The sequence below is a fragment of the Carassius carassius genome, chromosome 5 (assembly GCF_963082965.1).
Source record: "Carassius carassius chromosome 5, fCarCar2.1, whole genome shotgun sequence".
Taxonomy (NCBI): Eukaryota; Metazoa; Chordata; class Actinopteri; order Cypriniformes; family Cyprinidae; genus Carassius; species Carassius carassius.
In genome coordinates this window covers 41,197,840-41,218,762 of record NC_081759.1, presented here as the reverse complement: position 1 = coordinate 41,218,762, position 20,923 = coordinate 41,197,840, and the positions used below count along the sequence as shown (strand labels likewise).

General features: G+C 39.9%; 1 protein-coding gene across 1 annotated transcript in view; it reads right to left on the bottom strand.

The window, feature by feature from the left end:
- Window positions 1-793: 793 nt before the first annotated feature.
- Window positions 794-20,923, bottom strand: part of LOC132141620 (histone acetyltransferase KAT6A-like) — a 36,044-nt gene continuing 15,914 nt past the window's right edge. The window contains exons 4-16 of the mRNA XM_059551305.1: window positions 20,464-20,545; window positions 20,187-20,301; window positions 19,563-19,918; window positions 15,782-15,897; window positions 15,271-15,386; window positions 14,099-14,240; window positions 10,983-11,144; window positions 10,552-10,645; window positions 10,221-10,452; window positions 9,181-9,364; window positions 7,608-8,291; window positions 5,867-6,125; window positions 794-5,255 (exon numbers count right to left, since the gene is read on the bottom strand). Coding sequence (XP_059407288.1) covers window positions 2,125-5,255; window positions 5,867-6,125; window positions 7,608-8,291; window positions 9,181-9,364; window positions 10,221-10,452; window positions 10,552-10,645; window positions 10,983-11,144; window positions 14,099-14,240; window positions 15,271-15,386; window positions 15,782-15,897; window positions 19,563-19,918; window positions 20,187-20,301; window positions 20,464-20,545 — 5,673 coding nt within the window. The 3' untranslated portion in view covers window positions 794-2,124. The remainder of the gene's footprint in view (window positions 5,256-5,866; window positions 6,126-7,607; window positions 8,292-9,180; window positions 9,365-10,220; window positions 10,453-10,551; window positions 10,646-10,982; window positions 11,145-14,098; window positions 14,241-15,270; window positions 15,387-15,781; window positions 15,898-19,562; window positions 19,919-20,186; window positions 20,302-20,463; window positions 20,546-20,923) is intronic.

Below are 20,923 nucleotides of genomic sequence, written 5' to 3'. Positions count from 1 at the left end.
ACAATACAATGTATCGATTTTGTGGAATGTATCAGTTTTTGCTTATTTACAAAACAAGGCGGCAATAGTTTTTTTTTTAAAACATGACCTCTAGGAATAGTTTTTCCAGTTAAACCGAAGGTATGTTCAGTTTCTAAAAGAGAGATTTAATTTAAAAACATACATTTTTTTTCAAGAAGTACAATAAGTGAAATGGCTCAACATAATTTATTTTGTTCCTTGTTAAAATTTACAGTTCTTTGAAAGTACTTGCTAAGAAAAATAAAAGAAAGAAACGAATAAATGGAAATACATACAAGGACCAAACAGAGAGGAGTGGAAGGTCTCTTTCGCCGGCTTCTCTCTTAGCTTACAATTCACCATGTACAATTACAAAGTATACGAAAAGGTAAGCAATATAAACAGACAGAATTATACTGAGCTTTTTTACATGCCTTATAGATGTAAGGAAGTTGTCCTATACACACACAATAACCAAGAAAAGAAAAGAAAAAGGAAAATAACGCTAAGTGACCTTTAGATATCTCTTTTCTCCTTTAGTTTTAAAATAGCATTAATATACTACACAAAGATAGAAAACTCTAGAGATGAGACGGAATGGAAAGGTTAAAGGCATCTTAAATTCACTAAAAGTGAGTTGTAATTTTTTTAACATTTTGAATTTCTTAATAACATTACCCCAAGAGTCGAGCTAAAAAATATGCCGTTTTTTTTTCCTGAAACAGAAGTGAAAAAAAATGACAGTACCAATATCCATGTCAGAATTTCTTTTATATATATATATATATATATATTATATATATATATATATATATATATATATATATATATATATAAACGTCTCTACAATAAGTCAAAAAGAGTCAGCTTGTCATAAAAGAAAGCTGCCCAGTCTGATAAAATTCTGAAAAAAAGCAGAGCACAACTAATATATGAAACGTCAGGAGAAAGATTCCTCATATTGAATACTGCAACATTAAGAAATTCTCTGCTTGTCGTCCTAAAACAGTAACCATCTAAGGACATCATGCACTTTAACCTTTTCCCGAGTGCGAGTGTTCATTTGTCCGAGTGTGCATCGCACATCGTAGATCTATTTATTCGTACATCTCCATCTGGTGGATAACAGCTAACATCACTTCCTCATGTTTAGCTGGAGTTGAGGAGCGATGCTTACTTTAGGAGGACAAGCACAGTCGACGCGTGGTTAACCCCTTTAATGTTGGTATGAAATTAAAGACCTTCCCACTGACTGATGTGCCCTCTAGTGACATCTGTGGAGTGTTCATGAAACTGGTTTCAGAGCTGTGAACAGAATATTTACATTAACTAGTTTCCAAGTCTATGGATGCATGGTCATTACTATCAGATGTCCGTTTGGGCCACGGTTGTGTTTGGATATGCACGATTCTGTACTGGGAAGACACCGATTTACAGAAACCTCCGACGCCTTGTGCGTCTCACTATATAGAGCTCTGTGTGAGTGAATGTGTTCAGAGTGAATCACTTTGTCCACACATATGAAACATGAGAAGGTCAGACAGAAATACAAGTCGTAAAAAAAGGGAGAACATAAAAAATAAAGTAAATAATAATAATAATAATACAAAAAAAAAAAAACATGGAAAAAAAAACATCTAGAATTATTTTCTCTTTTTTAGGTAAGGCTTCCTATGTCAGTTTGAACGATTGTGAGCATGATTCGATGCATGTTCAATAACAACGTAAATGCATTTGTTTCTCAGTTTGAAAAGTTAGGCCCACTTCCCCTGTAGCTGCTCTGATGCTTCGCCCCTTCGTTCTCGGTGGCGGATATTTCAGTGAAAACCAACCCTTGTTGGTCCACACAGGGTCTTGTGGGAGCATAACACTTGCCACAATGAAAGTCTATTAGATCATCTCCCCAGCTCAGGGCTATTGGGAAATGAACCTAAAAGGATCAGAGCTCGACGACAACATATTTAGAAAGGAGAAGAGACTGTCGCAGTCTCTGTGTCCTCGTCCTCCACCAATGTTATCTCATTGCATTTTCACCCGGACTTTGGAGGGTGGTGGATACAAATGGATGAACACAGAGATGCAGAGTTCGACGGGGAACGTCTCTCTCTGCTCGTTCTCTGCCGCTCATCTGCTCATGTATGGAGACTGCTTGGGGACCCCAGCGTAGCTGTGGTGCGAGGGGCCCGTGTACATCATGTTTCCATGATGATTGGGCTGCATAGGCTGCTGGGGATAAGCCTGGCCTCCCATCATGCCCATTTGCATTTGCATGGGGTACTGGGCTGGCTGGTTCATGTAAGCTGGGTTACTGTGGTACCCGCTGTTCATCATGGGCTGAGGCATTCGGTAGCCAGCAGACATGGCAGCATTGAGCGGATTCATGTTCATGGAGTTGTAAGCGGCAGGGGTGGGCATGAGGTTCGTCATCATGCCACGTTGCACCGCTAAAGTTCGTGGAGAGCCTTGCATGGTCACAGCGCCAGAGCTGCGGCTGTACAACTGCTGCTGGTGCGAGGAGCCTGTAGGAATCTGGGAGGCTTTGGAGCGAATTGAAATGTGGCCTTTAACTGCGGCCATCTGGCCTTGCAAACGCTGCGTGTGCGGAGGAGGCGGCAATCCAATGTTGGCGCCGGTCATGTTGCACTGGATCAAAGGGGAGCTGAGATTCATGGAGCCAGAGCTCAAATTTGGAGGTGGAGTCATAGTGGGCTGGGCGTGGGGCGGGTGTGGAGAAGAAGTGAGCTGCGCCAAGCCTTGGTTGGATAATGAAACGCTCGTCGCGTAGGAGGTGACCGCAGCCGAATGTGAATAAGACATTGCATGGGGGTCCATGATGGTGTTGGTTAGCTGCTGGAGTTTGGCTAAACTGAAAGAAGCAGAGTGTTGAGTGTAACCGCCGGCACTGAAGTCTTGTCCCATGCGGTCATACAAACTCCGGCCTCCTCCGGCGCTCCCAGCGCTCTCTGGAATCTCCATGATCATTGGTGTGGAGGCGAAGCTGTTTCCCATACTGCACTGCGAGAGCGACTGCTGTTGAGGAGGAGGCGGCGGAGGAGCGGAAGGTGGAGGCTGTGGGTTTTGCTGTTGTTGTTGACTTGGTTGTGAGACTTTCTTCTGCTGCTGCTGGTTGGCACTCGGCGGTCTTTCGATGACGCAGCCTTGCGGAGATTTTATTCCACAGCTTGGAGTGCCAGAGGAAGGCGGAGGCAGAGGAGGAGGTGGTACGCCGTTTCCGCCGTTTTGTCCAGGACCAGCTTGTTGGATAAGGCTACAGCTGCCTATGCCCATCTGAGAGCCGACTCCAGTGCTGGACGACGTGGTGATGAAGGAGCAGCTGCTGCCTTGTGAAGACGACGAAGACGATGTGGTTGAAGTTGAGGATGAGGATGAGGAAGACGCTACGGCCGCTGCGGACATGCCACCTCCGTTACTTCCATTCCCTCCTCCGTTGCCGCCCATCGTTGAATCATAGCTGCTCGGATTATCATAGTTTTCCGTAGTGCTTTCAATGCTGCCCAAATCACTAAATCCACTGTCCACCACTTGTTGGGAATGATCGGAAACAGATGGCACGTCCATCATAGGAGAGGTCTCCATGTTTTGCAATGAGGGAGCGGACAGAGAGCTGGGATGCTCTGGGGTTATTTGGGTATATGCCCCCCCTGCGGTTCCTGTCGGACCAGGCACTCCCGATCCAGGCTCCATAGGACCAGGAGTCATCCCAGGACTGCTGACGGAACGGACAGACTGGTTTGGTAACGAAGGCATGGGTGGGTTAGGCATAGGACTGTGTTGGGAGGCTCCGCAATCCTCCACTAGAGCTAGCGTTTCCTCCTCAGCGTGACTGTAGCTCTGCAGAGTTCGGCAGGCAGCTAGCGTCTCTTCACAATCCTGGTAAGCTCCGTGGGACTCTGCATCCTCCTCTGGAGCCTCGCCTTGCGTGAGAGACTGTACAGCTTGGACGGTTTCCAGATCCAGCTCGCTGCTGTGGTGATGCGTGTGTTGCTGGTGACTCAAGTCATCTTTGAAGTCGGGATGCTGGTGGGAATGCTCAGCCTCCATCATGAGCACGGTCTTATCCTCAACGTGCAACGGATGCATTTCCAGCGGCTCAGAAGGCACTGCGATCGCGGTTACAGTCTCTACAGCCGCAGCGGCCGCCGCAGATTCCTCCTGCTCTCGTCGACGGCGTTCCTCCGAATCAGCAGAGCTCGTCTTCACCTCATGCACTTCCTCTGGATCCTCCTCCTCGTCCTCAACTTCTTCCTGCTTGCTGACGTAATTCCTTGCCACGTTTGTCTGCATGTCTAAAAAACCCTCACTGCTCTGGGGTTCTTCTTTCACGGGGGGAGAGCGAGCAGGTGATGATGGCTCCTCTTCCTCTTCTTCGTCCTCTTGCTCCTCAACATCATCCTCAGAGTCGTGGACCTTTCTCCTTTTACTGCTAATGTCACTTTTCTCTTCGAGACGACCATCCCCTTCGTCGTCGGCATCGTGATCGTCGCTGCGCCGGCTCCCTAAGCCCGGTGTGGCTGCGGTTCTCCGATTAACACCGTTATCTTCATCATCTCGATCTTCATCATCTTCTGCAACAGCTCTCGGCTGAGAAACTCTGGAGCTGGAAGACTGCGACATGGTACGAGAAGGAGGACGGCTGGTCTTCTCAACTGACCATGGTTGGTCTTCCTCCTCATCTTCCTCTTCTGGCTCAGACACAGGAGGAGCTTTAGGTACAGGGGGAGGGAGGTTGTCATTTTTTGGAGGCCGACCTCGCCTTTTGGGTTTGGATGGCTCTCTTAGGTCCTGAAGGAAATCGTCCTCATCTTCCGAGTCTTTCTGTTTCTCAGGGCTTAAAGCTCTGGCTGTCCTATTACAGGATTTGTCCTCCAGTGTTGAAATGTCTAGCTGAGCCAATCTGCTTCCCTCAAACTCCTGTCTGGCCGCTTCCTCTTGTGCACGCTGCAGGTAATAGCTGCGAGGTTTCCGGCCGGGCTTCATTTTCATCTTTGGAGGTGGTGGGTCCTCTGAGGATGGATCTGCTAGACTGGTGTCAGCTGTCTGACCGGGTCCACTACAAGGCTTTCTGCCTGGACTCTTCTTCCAGTGGAGTGGCTTGCGACTCTTGCCCTTAGGCCAGCCTTTCTTTCTTTTTACTGGAACCTCAGGCATCTCAACGGTTGCCCCTGTTCTCTGGTTGGCCTCTGAAGGTTCAGGTTTTCTCAGGACAGCAACCGGCTTCAGCACCGGAGTGGGATCTGAACAAAACAGAAGCAATGTTTGAAATCACACTATTGAAGCAAACATCGCACAAAACTTTCAAAACTGCACATATAAAACCACAGCAGGTTTTCCTTGGGTGTTAGGAGTGGGGATTGATTCACACTTGCATCGCAATTCAGTCTTCTAGCGATTTGCATTGATTCACAAACTGATTTTCTAGTTAGTATTATAACAACAACATGATGTTTTCTTCACTTGTTGGAAATGTCAACATCACATTTGCAATAGTGCACATTCAAAAGTGATGTCTATGCCCCACATATTAATAATGGCGCCATGATGCCCGCAATTTATATAAAGTATCATTACCCAACTTAATAATTATGATAATAAGCATCTCATATATATTCCATAGCACACTTCATTTCCTTTAAAGTGTAAAATATTTTTGATTTATTAGGAAGTTAATAGAATTTCTTGAATCAGGACAACCCATACTATAAACTTGAGTGTTTCTGTATCAAAATCTTGTGCGCTGACGTCTAGTGTGCACCAAAAACCTTGTGAATCCTGATTAAAAATGTAAAAATCGAATCAATATAAATCGAATTTTGAGGTACCGAAAGATCCTATTAGGGATACTAACCGTCTTCCTCCGATTCAGTCAGATTGCCTCTGCTGATGCTTTTCGGAGCAGGTCCCATGTGTTTGCGCGCCGCTGCGTAGCGTCGGATAGGGTTGCAGAAAGGAGTTTCTTCTTCTAGTCTGGGCATGGGTCTTTCAGAATCTGAATCAACAAACGGCTCATCCAGAACCTCAGTTGTCTCTGAGATGGTCTCTGTAATGACGCTGCTGTGGGGATGGCTGCGCTGACGTACACGTCTCTTCCGCAACGACTTCGGAGTCTACAAGGGGGAAAAAAAAGGAAAGAAAGTTCTAGAATAAGCCACATTTTTTGCAATTTGCAGGTTTTTCTAGCCTCTTTGAAAAAGCCTACTAGGCATGTAACGGTATTAAAATTTCACGATACGATGAAGTGAAGACTTGGACGAAAATTAAAGCATTTAAAAGTGAAATCTAATGCACGTTGAGAGTTCAAAATTAAGAGCTCCAACTAGGGCTGGGCGGAATGACCAAAAATTTATAGTACAGTATTTTTTCAAAATTATACCAGTTTCACAGAATATTTTCTTAAGGCGAGACACTGCAGGTGAATAGGGCAAAAAAAACAACTAATAGTTATCACCTTACTTACCCAGTTGATTGATTACATTGATTATTACAAACATTTTTTGTTTTATTACAAGTTTTCAAAAATGTTATGTTTAAATATGCAAATGAGGCATTATTTAATGAAATATGTGCTAATTTGCATAAATGTCTAGTACAAAAATCTGAACACTAGATGAAGTCAGTTTCAAATTTTTTGTTTAATTTTTTTGACATATTAGAGTCAAATGTTTTTACAGAGGGAATTCTGGTTCTTTTTTTGTCACTCCATAATTCAGAAAATACTTTGAACAGCCAGAAAACAATATATTTTCACAATTTTGGGGGGAATAAAATGTTGTATATAATCAAGGAAAATATATGTGAACAAATCCCTCTGTAAAAACCTTCAGAATATAGACAGGAATAAAAATGTCAAGTTTGGTGTGTGTAAGTGCTACTGAAGTGGAGATTTATGGCTTAGTGTTGAAGAAAAAACTCATTTTGAGAAAACGGCCTTTAAAATATGTATTGTAATTGAAATCTATTGACACAAACAGATAAAGTGCTATAAAAGAAACACTTAACAGTGTCTTTTGGATGTTTTCCTTCCACTAGTTTGAAAAGCACTTTATGAAAAACCAAAAAGCCCAAAATCTCAAAATTGACAGGTGCTTGAAAAAACAGCGTTTTTGCCTGCAGTGTCTCACCTTAATGCATGACCGGGATTGTAAGCCACATTTTCTACTGATTGAGAGAGGAAATACTTCAGTAGATTGACTTAGCATGCCCTATTTTATATGGCAGTAAAACCATATATTGTAAAACAATTGCACTGTTAAATAAACGAAAATGAATATTTCATAGGTATATTATTTTTGCTTTGCACAACAGGAGGGAAATTACAATACTTCTTTCCTAATTTCTACACTTGAAAGAGATATTTTGAATTTGGACTGCGGTAATGTTAACCATTTAAACTCCTAGCTGTTAGCAATTCATACTGCACTTTTATTTTAGACAGCTTTTATTTTGAAAGAAAATCCAGCTTCAGAGAAAACAGGTTTACAAAAATGTGTCTCACTACAAATCTAGTGATGTAATCATCTGCTGCTAAAATAAAGTATAACTGATGGGCGTTACATTCCAGCAACACAAAACACTTGTTTGTGTCATACCTTGCATTTGAGCCCTAATGTGGGTTTGGTTAGGACAGGTGGTGATCGACTCCTTAACTCTTCCTCATCGTCTTCATCCTCATCTTCACTGCTCTCACTGAAGAAGGCTGGCGTGGGTTCACTCAGCCTTGTTGTATGAGGCAAAGATGGCAGTTCATCTTCAGGCTCCTCACCAAGCCTGCGTTTTGGGACACACTTCTTCCGTGGAGGGCGCCCCCTGCTGCGTGACTGTGGAACTGCGGGGTACCTAGAAGCCTCCAAGGGACAGGCTGATGTGGAGTCAGGCTCATTTTCTAAGGCCAAGAGCATCGGTGATGCCGTCACTTTATTAATGCCAGTTCTTTCATCCTCTTCTTCATCATCATCATCATCCACCTCCTCCACGTCGTCTTCGTCATCATCCGGGGGCCTTGGTTTACGGGGTCGACCTGGTCCTGTACGTGGTACATCCTTCACTTTGCCCCATAACCAGTTTTTGGGAGGGCGGCCAGGTCTCCTGCGCTCCCCATTAGCCGTAAGAAAAAGGGGAGAACGCTCAGGACTGAGAACACGGTTGCAAACAGAAGAGGATGGAGGAGAGCTTTGGTTTTTTGGGAACGCTGGAAAGCTCTTTTTCTCTCCCTCCTTTTCCCGTTCCCCTTTCATATGCCAAGAGAGAGGGGAGCTCTTGTGGCTGGGTTTGATCTATAGAAGAGAGGCAGAGAACAGAAGTTCAGCTTCAGCATGTGCTGGTACTAGACCTGCACAATTCAGGACAAATTGAGAATCACAATATGTTTTGTTTTAAGAGAGATCACGATTCTCCCATCATTCTGAACTAAGTAAAATAACATGCTAGAGGCTGTGACAAAATAAAGCGATAAGCCCCAAGAAGCCATGGTTTACAGTGAATTTATAACTCATTGTGCCTAACAAAGCCCCTAAGCTGTTATAAATTCACTGTAAACCATGGCTTCACGGGGCTTATTGTTGCAATAAAACGGTTTTATTCCCTATACATAGCAAGTTTCACAAAATAAAACAGAGCAAATAAAGTGTAATGATATTAATAACAATAGTATTCATCCACTAAACAATGTTGTTCCTCTGAAACAGTTGTTGTTGCAACAAAGTGGTTGCCGAGCAACACACAAACGTAAACAAAAGTACGTTACTTTGTAGCGTAATTTACAACAGCTTCAAACATGGCTCAGCCAATCAGAATCAAGGACCAGAACTATCAGTTTTATAATACCAATTGCCTCATTCCATTAAAAAAAATCTTTAATTTGGAACGACTGGAATTTTTTATTTTTTTGACTCAAACACTTCACTTGGTCCATTATTAAAGGAATCAGCAGTTTTGAACAAATCTCTTGAATGAATGATACAAAATGCATTATTTACATAGGGTCGAAACAATATAATCAACATTGTAATCAACAAAACAAAAGATGATATGCTCCATTTTAGAAATAAGAATGCATGGTTGAATTGAGATCAGGATCTTTTAACGATTAATCGTGCAGCTCTAACTCCTACACAAATAAACACTGCATCCACTGAACCTAGGAAAAAAACTCAAGATGTTTACATCTTTAGGTCCCTCCTCTCCTTCTTCCTCATCTTCATCCCCTTCTCCTTCAGATGCTACTGTGTTGGTGACGATTACAGGTGTCCAGCGCAAGCAGTCTGGATCAACTTCAAGGAGCCGAGGTTTGGCTTTAAGTCGAGCCATGTGAGAGGCCACCAGTTTCTCTCGCCACAGGATAATCACTCTATTATAAGAAAGGACAAATCAGGAGACTTCTACATAGATTGCTATAAATATAAAAACATACAACACCGTTTAAAAGTTTGGGGTCAGTAAGATGTCTTGAAAATAAGTCTCTGATGTTCACCAAGCCTGCCTTTGGTATAACAATTAATAAGAGAAATATAACAGTTTAAAACAAGCTTTTTTTTTTTTTTAACTGTAATGAATTATAGTGTGCTTTCAGCATCATTACTCCAGTATTCAGTGATCTTCAGAAATCAATCTATATGATGATTTGTCGCTCCAGAAACATACATTTTTATCAGTACTGAAAACAGTTCTGCTGCTTAATACTTTTGAGGAAACAATACTTTTTTCATATAATGTTCAAAAAGAACAGCCCTTATTTCTAATAGAACTATTTTGTTACAGTTCATTTTAAGGTGATCTTTTTACAGTGTAATTATACATTTAAGCACTGAGTAATGATATTTTATCTATAGCATACCTGTACATATAATTTATTTGATCTTTCAAGTTGTATTTTAAATTTTTTTGTTTATTCATATATACACGTGTGTATTTTATTCACATCTTATTTTTATTATCTGTGCGTTGTTGTTGTTGTCTCAGTGTACTGGAAGCCTGTGACACTAAAACTAATTCCTTCTATGTGCAAACATTCTTGGCTCTTTCTGACTTCTGACTAATATTAATTAACTACGTGCATTTACTACATGGTTAGGATTAGAGTTTGGCTTAGTGTTACTTGCATATCATTTATTGTTATTATAGAAGTAAGTACATTTAACGTGCAACGATTTTGATCAATGTGGTGCATATCCTTTGTGTTAGCACTAAACCATGTTTAATCTCACCGGTCTCCTTTCTGTTCCAGCATATTCAGATTAAGCAGAGAGGCCGTGATATCTTGAGGACATATGCCAGTGATTTTGCTGAGTTTGCGGATGGTGAGCTGTCGATCTCTGATCTCATGTAGGCACTCCAGGACCACACTACGCCAATATGCCATGTAGGAGAGGCGGCCAAGGTCTGACAGTGGCTTCTCTGGTGAGCCCGGCTGGCCTTCCCTCTTGGACAACAGGTAACCTGCAGAGAGAGTCATAACAGTTTATCCTCGCTGTCTAATGACACTATCTGAAGAACGAGAATTGAGTTAGCAGTGGAAAGACAATGCAGAGTGCTTACTGAAGTCAATGAGAAATCGCCCATAGCCCTTGCGCTGGTATTGTGGAAGAATCATAATGCAGGATACATTATACTTTTGTTGACAATGCTTCTCCTGGGGATAAAAAAAAAAGAGGGAAAAATTTTGTACAATTCAAGAAAGTGTAACAAATACACTTCTATCCATGTGCCACACAAATGTAATTTTCAGGTATGATCATATTCTGTTAAAAATTGCACACACTGAACACCATACAAACGGAGGGCATAAACAACATCCACAATTCACTCTCAAAAACCTGTTAACTAAAATAAAAAAAAAGTTCACTTTAAGCCTCTTTTCTAGAAGTATAATCAACCCATAAAGAAGCAAACAAAGCATCTACTGTAAGCAAGCCACAAAAGTAGTAAAAATGTTCCAAGCATTTGTCAAACATTGTCAAGTAACTCACCTTTGAAAAGTATCCTACCAGATGGCAGCCCTTACTGTCATTCTGTGTGAGCACATAGAAGAGGAAGGGCTCCACATCGTAATACAGCGTCTTATGGTCCAGAAAGAGCTTGGCCAGCAGGCACAGATTCTGACAGTATATTGTGCTGATGTTTCCATCCACCTGGAGTGTAGAAAAGATGTTTTAAGCCTTTGACTTGTTGTGTCCTAACCAGGCATGTTTCAATCGACAACGGCTGTGCTTACACACACAACTTGTGCTTCAATCGGACTGAATTCATTCCGACTGATGAATCTGAATGTAATCTAAATGAACGCTAAATAAAGTGACACAAGAACACTGCACACATATAGAGAGTTTCCTGCTGTTTGCACACATAACCGTTCTCCTACATGGTTTCTTTATTTGTCTTAAACAGCAAAATTTATATTAATCCAATTTTGGTCATAACTTGGCGAAAATAAGCACATAGCTGCTGTGTCGCGCTGCTTCTATTCTATAATCATTCTCTTTTAATTACTCATTTAGAAACTGTTTTTGGGGTCTCTGATACTGTACTAAAGTGGTTTAGGACCTATCTCACAGACCGTAAGCGGTTACAATGGGTGGATTTAGGTCAGAGCTTGGTGTTGTTAAATCTGGAGTCCAATTCTGGGCCCCTTGCTTTTTCATATCTACATTTTCCAACTTGGTCAATTTTTAAGATCTCTTGGTCTAAAATAAAATTTCTATGCAGATGACACTCAAATGTATATACATTACACTCAAAACCTGATGATACTGTGCCCGTGGATTTTCTTTCTCAATGTATTTCTAAGATTAAGGAATGGTTGTCGCCAAGTTTTCTTTGTCTACACAGTGAAAAGACTGAGATTATGCTCATTGGTTCACCCCACCAGTTGCATAAAGCTGGAATGGTTTCTTTAATTGTTGATGACTATTATGGAATTGCAGACAAAAAAAATCTACGGGTAATATTTGATTAAAATTTAACATTTGAGCCTCATGTTCTGAATACGGTTAAAACAGCTTTCTTTCATCTTAGAAATATCGCTAGATTACGTCCAATGTTGTCTTTGTCTCCCTGTTGCTGAGAAGCTGATTAACATCTTTGTTTTCTAACACTAACAATTAACTCTTGTTCATAATTCATGCAAAATGCAATGTCTGTAAGACTCAATTACTAAAGACTAAATCAACATTTTGAAAGAAGTCGTGCAACGGATACTGGCACGAAACTCACTCCACAGTGATAAATTGCACGGCTCCTGTTTTTCCTATGGGCTGAATGCCAACAGTGTTAGCTTTTAGCTGTGCTGCCACCTCAGGTATCTTGCTGAGTCAGGACCAGACTGAAACCTGAGCCTCTAAAACCAACTGGCCAAGCAGGAAGTCAAGCAGTAACACACCCGACAACACAATAGTGTTGATTAATGTGAACATACAGCAGCAGAATACAGGCATCGGTTCAGTTTAAGAGAGTTAAACATGGTTACATAACATTATGGTTATCAGATTATCAGATTTCATTTATCACACGAGGAGAAGCTGACAATAAAGGTGAGGTGAGACAGACAAGAGTTTAAAAACGACATCCAATCCTCCAGCTCCAGCGACATCCAGCTCCTGAATAAAAAAATATTTGGGATTTTGAAAAGCCTGTTGGCTTCTACAATTCATCTAAGGCGATATTGGAAGTTTTTCTAAACATCCGATCAAGTGTTTGCTGATTTTTATTTAAACTGTATTTTTTATTTTACATCAAGTATGTAATGTCTCCAAAATCTCTTATTAGTTTTGCTAATAAACGTACATTTCTTATTTATATGCTTCGTGTTTACTAATCTTTAGTTTTTTATACCTAAACCTTGGGTAAGTTATTTGTTATTTTATTTTAAGCATATAGCATGCTGTATTTTTATTTGTTTTATTAAAAACATTTCTATTATCTACGTTGTATTTATTTGTTGCTTGAACTGAATTCAAGCAATTGACACCAAATTGGCGCTAATTTGAAAGTAAAAGTAAAATGTGCACTGCGCTTTCACAAGCAAGGAAAAGAGAAAAAAAACCATAAGTCCATACAAAATAAACCCTATGAATCTCAAAATAAATAATTACGCATATATATATACATATATATGTATATATGTGTGTATATATATGTATATATGTGTGTATATATATGTGTGTGTGTGTGTGTATGTATATATATATGTATATATGTGTGTATATATATGTATATATATGTGTGTGTGTGTGTATATATATATATATATATATATATATATATATATATATGTTTGAAAAAAAAAAAAGTGTTAGAATTTCTCATGCTACTGTCTCAAAGATAAATCTCTTCGTTTAATCCTTAACATGTAAGTCACTTTGGATAAAAATGAATGCTAAACGAATAAATGCATATTACAAAACATCTTCATAGAACATGATCTTTACTCAATATCTTTATGATTTTTTGCATCAAAAAGTTTTGGATAATTTTGACCCATACAATGTATTGTTCTCTATTGCTACAAATATACCTGTGCTACTGATGACTCTTCTGTGCTCCAGAGTCAAATATAGTAATTATTAAGAAAGGAAATGAAGGAAATAATTATTATTAATACAATGTTTGCTGGCTATTTTTGCGTTGGAACCTTCAGAAAACTTCAACTCCTGAGATCTCTCAAAACTGACTGCTGACTCTATTGACGTCTCATTCATTTTTCATCCGATTCCAACAAATAGTATATCATTTTGAAGGGAGAATGTGAAAACAAAAGTAACTCAATTTTGAAAATTAGCTCACGTTGTATCATTTTGCCAGCACAGGTCACATAAGTTGTCAATCTCCAAATGTAAACTCAGTCAAATCTAGTCTGGCAGCATTGATTAAACCGCACCCATTCTGATCTGTATGTCATGTTCACACCTAAATGGTCTTTTATAGAAACACAAGGGATGTAGTAACCATTGGTGATTCTAAAACAATGAAAACTACCTCACTGAGTGTCAACGAGCATATGTCTTCGCAGCCAAGTGCATATAAACAAAGACAAACAAAAGTGTGCACAAGTGTGGTTTTTATCTGGACGCAGATTTCTTTCCCTCACCTCGAACACGGACACGTCGTCCTTCCTGTAGATCTCGTTGGCAGGCGGGTGGAACCAGCTGCACTTTCTCATGTGCTGGTAGAGGATGCTGCGGCTCTTCATGTATCGCAGACAGAACTCACAGAGGTAGAGCTTAGGGAGCCTGTCACATCCAAACAATCACACATCAGTTTTTACAGCCTGAGATCAAAGGTGCACAAGCACATCTCTCTTGAGAGAGCATATATAAAGAATTAAATAAAAACTATGACGTTAAGAGACTGATTTTCCATTTCATGACCTTTAACCTTAACATCACTACCATGTTAAATAAAGCAGTAACCACCAAGAAGCTGTGATTTACAGTGAATTTATAACAAATTGTGTCTAACAAAGCCCCTTAGCTGTTATAAATTCACTGTAAACTACGGCTTCGCGGGGCTTATTGCTTTTATTAAACATTTATTCCATATACGTAGTAAGGTTTCACAAAATAAAATGGAGCAAATAAAGTGTAATGATATTAACAACAACATTATTCTTCCACCAAACAATGTAGTTCCCCAGAAACAGTTGTTGTTGTTGTTGTTGTAACAGTGGTTGCCGAGCAAGACACAGATGTAAACAAAGGTGAATGTTACTTTGTAGAGTAATTTAGAACATCTTCAAACTTGGCTCAGCCAATCAGAATCAAAGACTGGAACTATCCACTTTATAAATGACGTTCTAGCACTAATTTTCTTGTGTGTATATTCTTCAACAAATCAATTAAGGCGGTGTTCACACTCATATCTGATATAATGGTTAGATTAAAACGAACTCGAATAGTGATAGTGATAAAGATACCCAGTATTGCTTGAAGAACACCATAAACCATATATTGGTTCGTTTATGTTTATGGTCTTCCAGTTTGTTAACATTTCTCTAGCTACTACGATAACTAGATAACTTTGTGCATATCAGGGATTTCCTGGAGCGTCGTCAGTGCTAATACTTCTGCTATGGATTTGAGAGGTTTCTGAGGTTCTGAGCGTGAACGTTAAGCAGACCAGGACCCAATGTATCGTATTCTTTATTGGTCCAGACCAAACGAAGCAAGAGAACCGAACTACAAGATGCTGAAGCTGCAATGAACAATATCATCTTAATGGGAATTGTTTTTTTTTTTTTGATTATGACGTGCTGTTGGTTACCTGCTGTACTCCTGTGGGTATGGAGAAGAGTACCACGTCTGAATTTCATACTTCCCAAACTCTATAACAGATGGGCAGCGCATTTGGGGATCCGGAGGACCAGTCACCCCGACTTTCTATAAGAGATGAAGTACAAAAAAAAAAAGGAGGAGTTAAGACAGATAAAGTGGGTACGTTTGCGATAACGATTAGTTAGATTAGTTAATTAAATGTTTAACGCAGAATGTATATGTTGTTAATGCATTTATTAAATTTGACTTATTACAGTATCATTCCATTCTGTCTGACTTTACAAACTTAAAGCGTCTCACAAACACACACACACACACACACACACACACACACACACACACACACACACACACACACACACACACACACACACACACACATATATATAGAGGAGAATGTTTCTCAGCAAATGAAGCAAGGATTTTTATGAATGAAATTCACATTCGGACATTTAACAAAAGCAAATGAATGTGTATTTGTATTCTGTCCCGTTCTGTACCTGTAGTGCCAGTTCCTGAATGTGTCTAAAGAGCTCCACGTCTTTCTCAGTTAGGTTCTCGTGTCCTGGCAGTTTGTCTTCGTCCTCCTGCCAGTTGTCTCCACACTCCTGATTGTCTGTGATTCAGAAAAACACCAGGACGGTTAAACCGGCCAAAGAGTGAGTGAGAGCACACACGTGAAGCTAAATAAAAGAGACTGCACATTAAGATTCAGTTTGTCCTCTTCATTTTTCACTATGTGCTTCCTAGACAGAGAGTGACAATTTCAATTTATTGTTTCTTCAAATATCAGTAAAGCCATTTATAATATTATAAATAAATAGAAGTTACACTTTATTTTAAGGTGTCCTTGTTAGTGTACTTATATAATTAAGTACAGAGTAATATTAATTAACTACATGTACTTACTATATGGTTAGGGTTTGGCTTAGGGTTTCTTATATGAAATTATGAATAATTTATTGTTATTATAATAGTAAGTTCATGTAACGTGTAACAAGGCCACCTTAAAAAAAAAGTGTTAGCATAAAATATTTTCTATTTCAAATAAATGCTGTCCTTTTACTGAAAAACAACTATCATTATTTTCAACAAAAATATTAAGCAGCACAAATGTTTTCATTGATGAGATTTTTTTTTCCTGAGCATCAGAATGATTTCTGAAGGATCATAAAAAAAAAACAAGTAATGCATCATACAGCTTTTACTGCATTTTGATCAAATAAATGCAGCCTTGGTGAGCATTAGAGACTTCTAGTAAAAGCATTAAAAAACGAATGCTTACAAACTGCTTTCTAGCAAATGAATAAATTTTTTTTTTTTTTTTAAATACTACAAACTTCCAAATTAAAATTTTTTTTAAAGCACAGAAAGTAAACAACATTACTCAAAGAAATAATTCAGTTTTAATCTCACCACACACACACACACAATATTTTGGGAGCAGTTGCTCCTTTACGCTTAAGGAAGGTTAAGGAAAACAGTTTGACACCATGGTATAATGAGCATACTCGCACCCTAAAGAGAGCAGCCCGAAAAATGGAGCGCAGCTGGAGGAAAACAAAACTAGAGGTATTTCGTATTGCTTGGCGGGAAAGTAACCTATCCTACAGAAAAGCATTAAAAACTGCTAGATCCGATTACTTTTCTTCTCTTTTAGAAGAAAACAAACATAACCCCAGGTATTTATTCAATACAGTGGCTAAACTAACGAAAAATAAAGCCTCAACAAGTGTTGACTTTTCCCAACACCACAGCAGTAATGACTTTATGAACTACTTTACTTCTAAAATCGATACTATTAGAGATAAAATTGTGACCATTCAGCCGTCAGCTACAGTATCACATCAGACAGTGCACTATAGACCCCCTGAGGAACAGTTCCACTCATTCTCTACTATAGGAGAGGAAGAATTGTATAAACTTGTTAAATCATCTAAACCAACAACATGTATGTTAGACCCTATACCATCTAAGCTCCTGAAAGAGGTGCTTCCAGAAGTCATAGATCCTCTTCTGACTATTATTAATTCCTCATTGTCATTAGGATATGTCCCCAAAACCTTCAAACTGGCTGTTATTAAGCCTCTCATCAAAAAACCACATCTTGACCCCAAAGAACTAGTTAATTATAGACCAATCTCGAATCTCCCTTTTCTGTCCAAGATACTAGAAAAGGTGATATCCTTACAATTATATTCCTTCTTAGAGAAAAATGGTATATGTGAGGATTTCCAGTCAGGATTTAGACCGTATCATAGTACTGAGACTGCTCTTCTTAGAGTTACAAATGATCTGCTCTTATCATCTGATCGTGGGTGTATCTCTCTATTAGTTTTATTGGATCTTAGTGCTGCGTTTGACACAATTGACCACAACATTCTTTTGCATAGACTTGAACACTTTGTTGGCATCAGTGGAAGTGCATTAGCATGGTTTAAATCGTACTTATATGACCGCCATCAGTTCGTAGCAGTGAATGAAGATGTATCCTATCGATCACAAGTGCAGTATGGAGTACCTCAAGGCTCAGTACTAGGGCCGCTACTCTTCACGCTTTATATGTTACCCTTGGGAGATATCATCAGGAAACATGGTGTTAGCTTTCACTGTTATGCTGATGATACTCAGCTCTATATTTCTTCACAGCCCGGTGAAACACACCAATTTGAAAAACTAATGGAATGCATAGTCGATATAAAAAACAGGATGACGAGTAATTTCTTCCTGCTAAATTCTGAAAAAACAGGAGTTAATTATAGGACCTAAAAACTCTGCTTGTAATAACCTAGAACACTGTCTAAGACTTGATGGTTGCTCTGTCAATTCTTCGTCATCAGTTAGGAACCTAGGTGTGCTATTTGATCGCAATCTTTCCTTAGAAAGCCACGTTTCCAGCATTTGTAAAACTGCATTTTTCCATCTCAAAAATACATCTAAATTACGGCCTATGCTCTCAATGTCAAATGCAGAAATGTTAATCCATGCATTTATGACCTCAAGGTTAGATTATTGTAATGCTTTATTGGGTGGTTGTTCTGCACGCTTAGTAAACAAACTACAGCTAGTCCAAAATGCAGCAGCAAGAGTTCTTACTAGAACCAGGAAGTATGACCATATTAGCCCGTTCCTGTCAACAATGCACTGGCTCCCTATCAAGCATCGCATAGATTTTAAAATATTGCTTATTACTTATAAAGCCCTGAATGGTTTAGCACCTCAGTATTTGAATGAGCTCCTTTTACATTATAATCCTCTACGTCCGCTACGTTCTCAAAACTCAGGCAATTTGATAATACCTAGAATTTCAAAATCAACTGCGGGCGGCAGATCCTTTTCCTATTTGGCGCCTAAACTCTGGAATAACCTACCTAACATTGTTCGGGAGGCAGACACACTCTTGCAGTTTAAATCTAGATTAAAGACCCATCTCTTTAACCTGGCATACACATAACATACTAATATGCTTTTAATATCCAAATCCGTTAAAGGATTTTTAGGCTGCATTAATTAGGTAAACCGGAACCGGGAACACTTCCCATAACACCCTATGTACTTGCTACATCATTAGAAGAATGGCATCTACGCTAATATTTGTCTGTTTCTCTCTTGTTCCGAGGTCACCGTGGCCACCAGATCCAGTCTGTGTCCAGATCAGATGGTGGATCAGCACCTAGAAAGGACCTCTACATCCCTGAAAGACAGCGGAGACCAGGACAACTAGAGCCCCAGATACAGATCCCCTGTAAAGACCTTGTCTCAGAGGAGCACCAGGACAAGACCACAGGAAACAGATGATTCTTCTGCACAATCTGACTTTGCTGCTGCCTGGAATTGAACTACTGGTTTCGTCTGGTCAGAGGAGAACTGGCCCCCCAACTGAGCCTGGTTTCTCCCAAGGTTTTTTTCTCCATTCTGTCACCGATGGAGTTTCGGTTCCTTGCCGCTGTCGCCTCTGGCTTGCTTAGTTGGGGACACTTCATCTACAGCGATATCGTTGACTTGATTGCAAATAAATGCACAGACACTATTTAACTGAACAGAGATGACATCACTGAATTCAATGATGAACTGCCTTTAACTATCATTTTGCATTATTGACACTGTTTTCCTAATGAATGTTGTTCAGTTGCTTTGACGCAATGTATTTTGTTTAAAGCGCTATATAAATAAAGGTGACTTGACTTGAAATGGCCATTTCTCAGTGCATTTACCTTCCTTATAATGCACGCATGGTTCACCTTATACAGATGTTGACAGTTAAACAGTTTAGGGTCTCACCCCCTGTCCGCTCGTCATGCTCGCCCTTGCGGTTGCTCTTCTTGTGTATGCGATATTGCTGGGAATAGTCCACCACTTCAGCTCGGGCTTTCCGTCCCTCCGGGGATGGTGTGAAGAACTTGCTGAGGGCGTCGATCAAACCCTTTGTTTTCTTGTTAAAACGCAGGCCACCGTGCTCAGAGTCGTCTTCTCTGAGAGAGAACAGCATGCGATCGTCGCCGGGATAGCCTTCACATGAGGAACTGGAGGAGGAGTGTGGGGAGGAGGAGCCTTGTGAGCATTGGTCGACGCCTCCAGTACCCCGCCTTCTTCTGCCACGCCCACCTCCTCGAAGCTTCTTAAAGGGACGGCCCCGTCTGAGGACAACAGAACTACTAGTAGTCTTTGCCAAACAATTTCACAGGTCTGTAAATGTGACAATGAATAAAGCAGTATAGTGCTCTTAAAGAGACCAGCACCATTTTCATATTAACACTATGAACTACTTAGATTTAGTTCCAATGGTGACAGCGTGAAATAAAACTAAGTTACATTTCTTAACTGTGCCTGTGCCTTATAAATCCAGAGTAGTAGAAAATATAAAAAGGTACAAATTTATCCATGTGGAGAGAATCAAACAGTTACCTGCCCTTCGGTCGCCCGAGTGGAGCATTATATCTCCGCTTGATTTGTGCTGCTTTTTCATGTAAGAGCTTTCTTCCTTTTTTTCTCGGCCGACAGATCTGACAGATCCACAAACCTGCAGAACAGCAATCAAGAATCCTTACTCAGAACTATAATTAAAGGGAAACTAATACTATGAACGCATCAACACAATACACGGTTAATAGTGTGTGTCTAGAGATGAAATGCAATGATTGTAGATGTAGAACAGGCATGCGTTAAGTGTGTGGATGCTCACCTTTTGGCATTCGCATCAGTGGGGGGTCACAGCACTCCATGTGGAAACCTCGGTCACAGGAGTCACAGAACAACATGTTGTCCTGTAAAAACAAATCTTTTGTTGATTTGATTGCTTCTGTTGTCCTCATTTGTAAGTTGCATCGGATAAAAGCTTCTGCTAAATGACTAGATGTAAATGTGCAATGTAAGCATATGCTCTTCCCTTCAAATGTCCAGAACTGTATTTTTCAAAACAAATTGATACTTTTATTTAACATTAAATTGATTCAAAGTTACAGTTGAGACTTGCGTTGTTACAAGATTTCTTTTGATTTCGTTACAACTTTCGATTCATTCAAAAACAATCAGTTTCCACTAATATTAGACAACACCACCCTTTTCAAAATTAAATGATAGGAAGAACAGAAATGCTTCTTCAGAACTAAATCATATTAATATGAGACTAGCGGTGCCTTCAA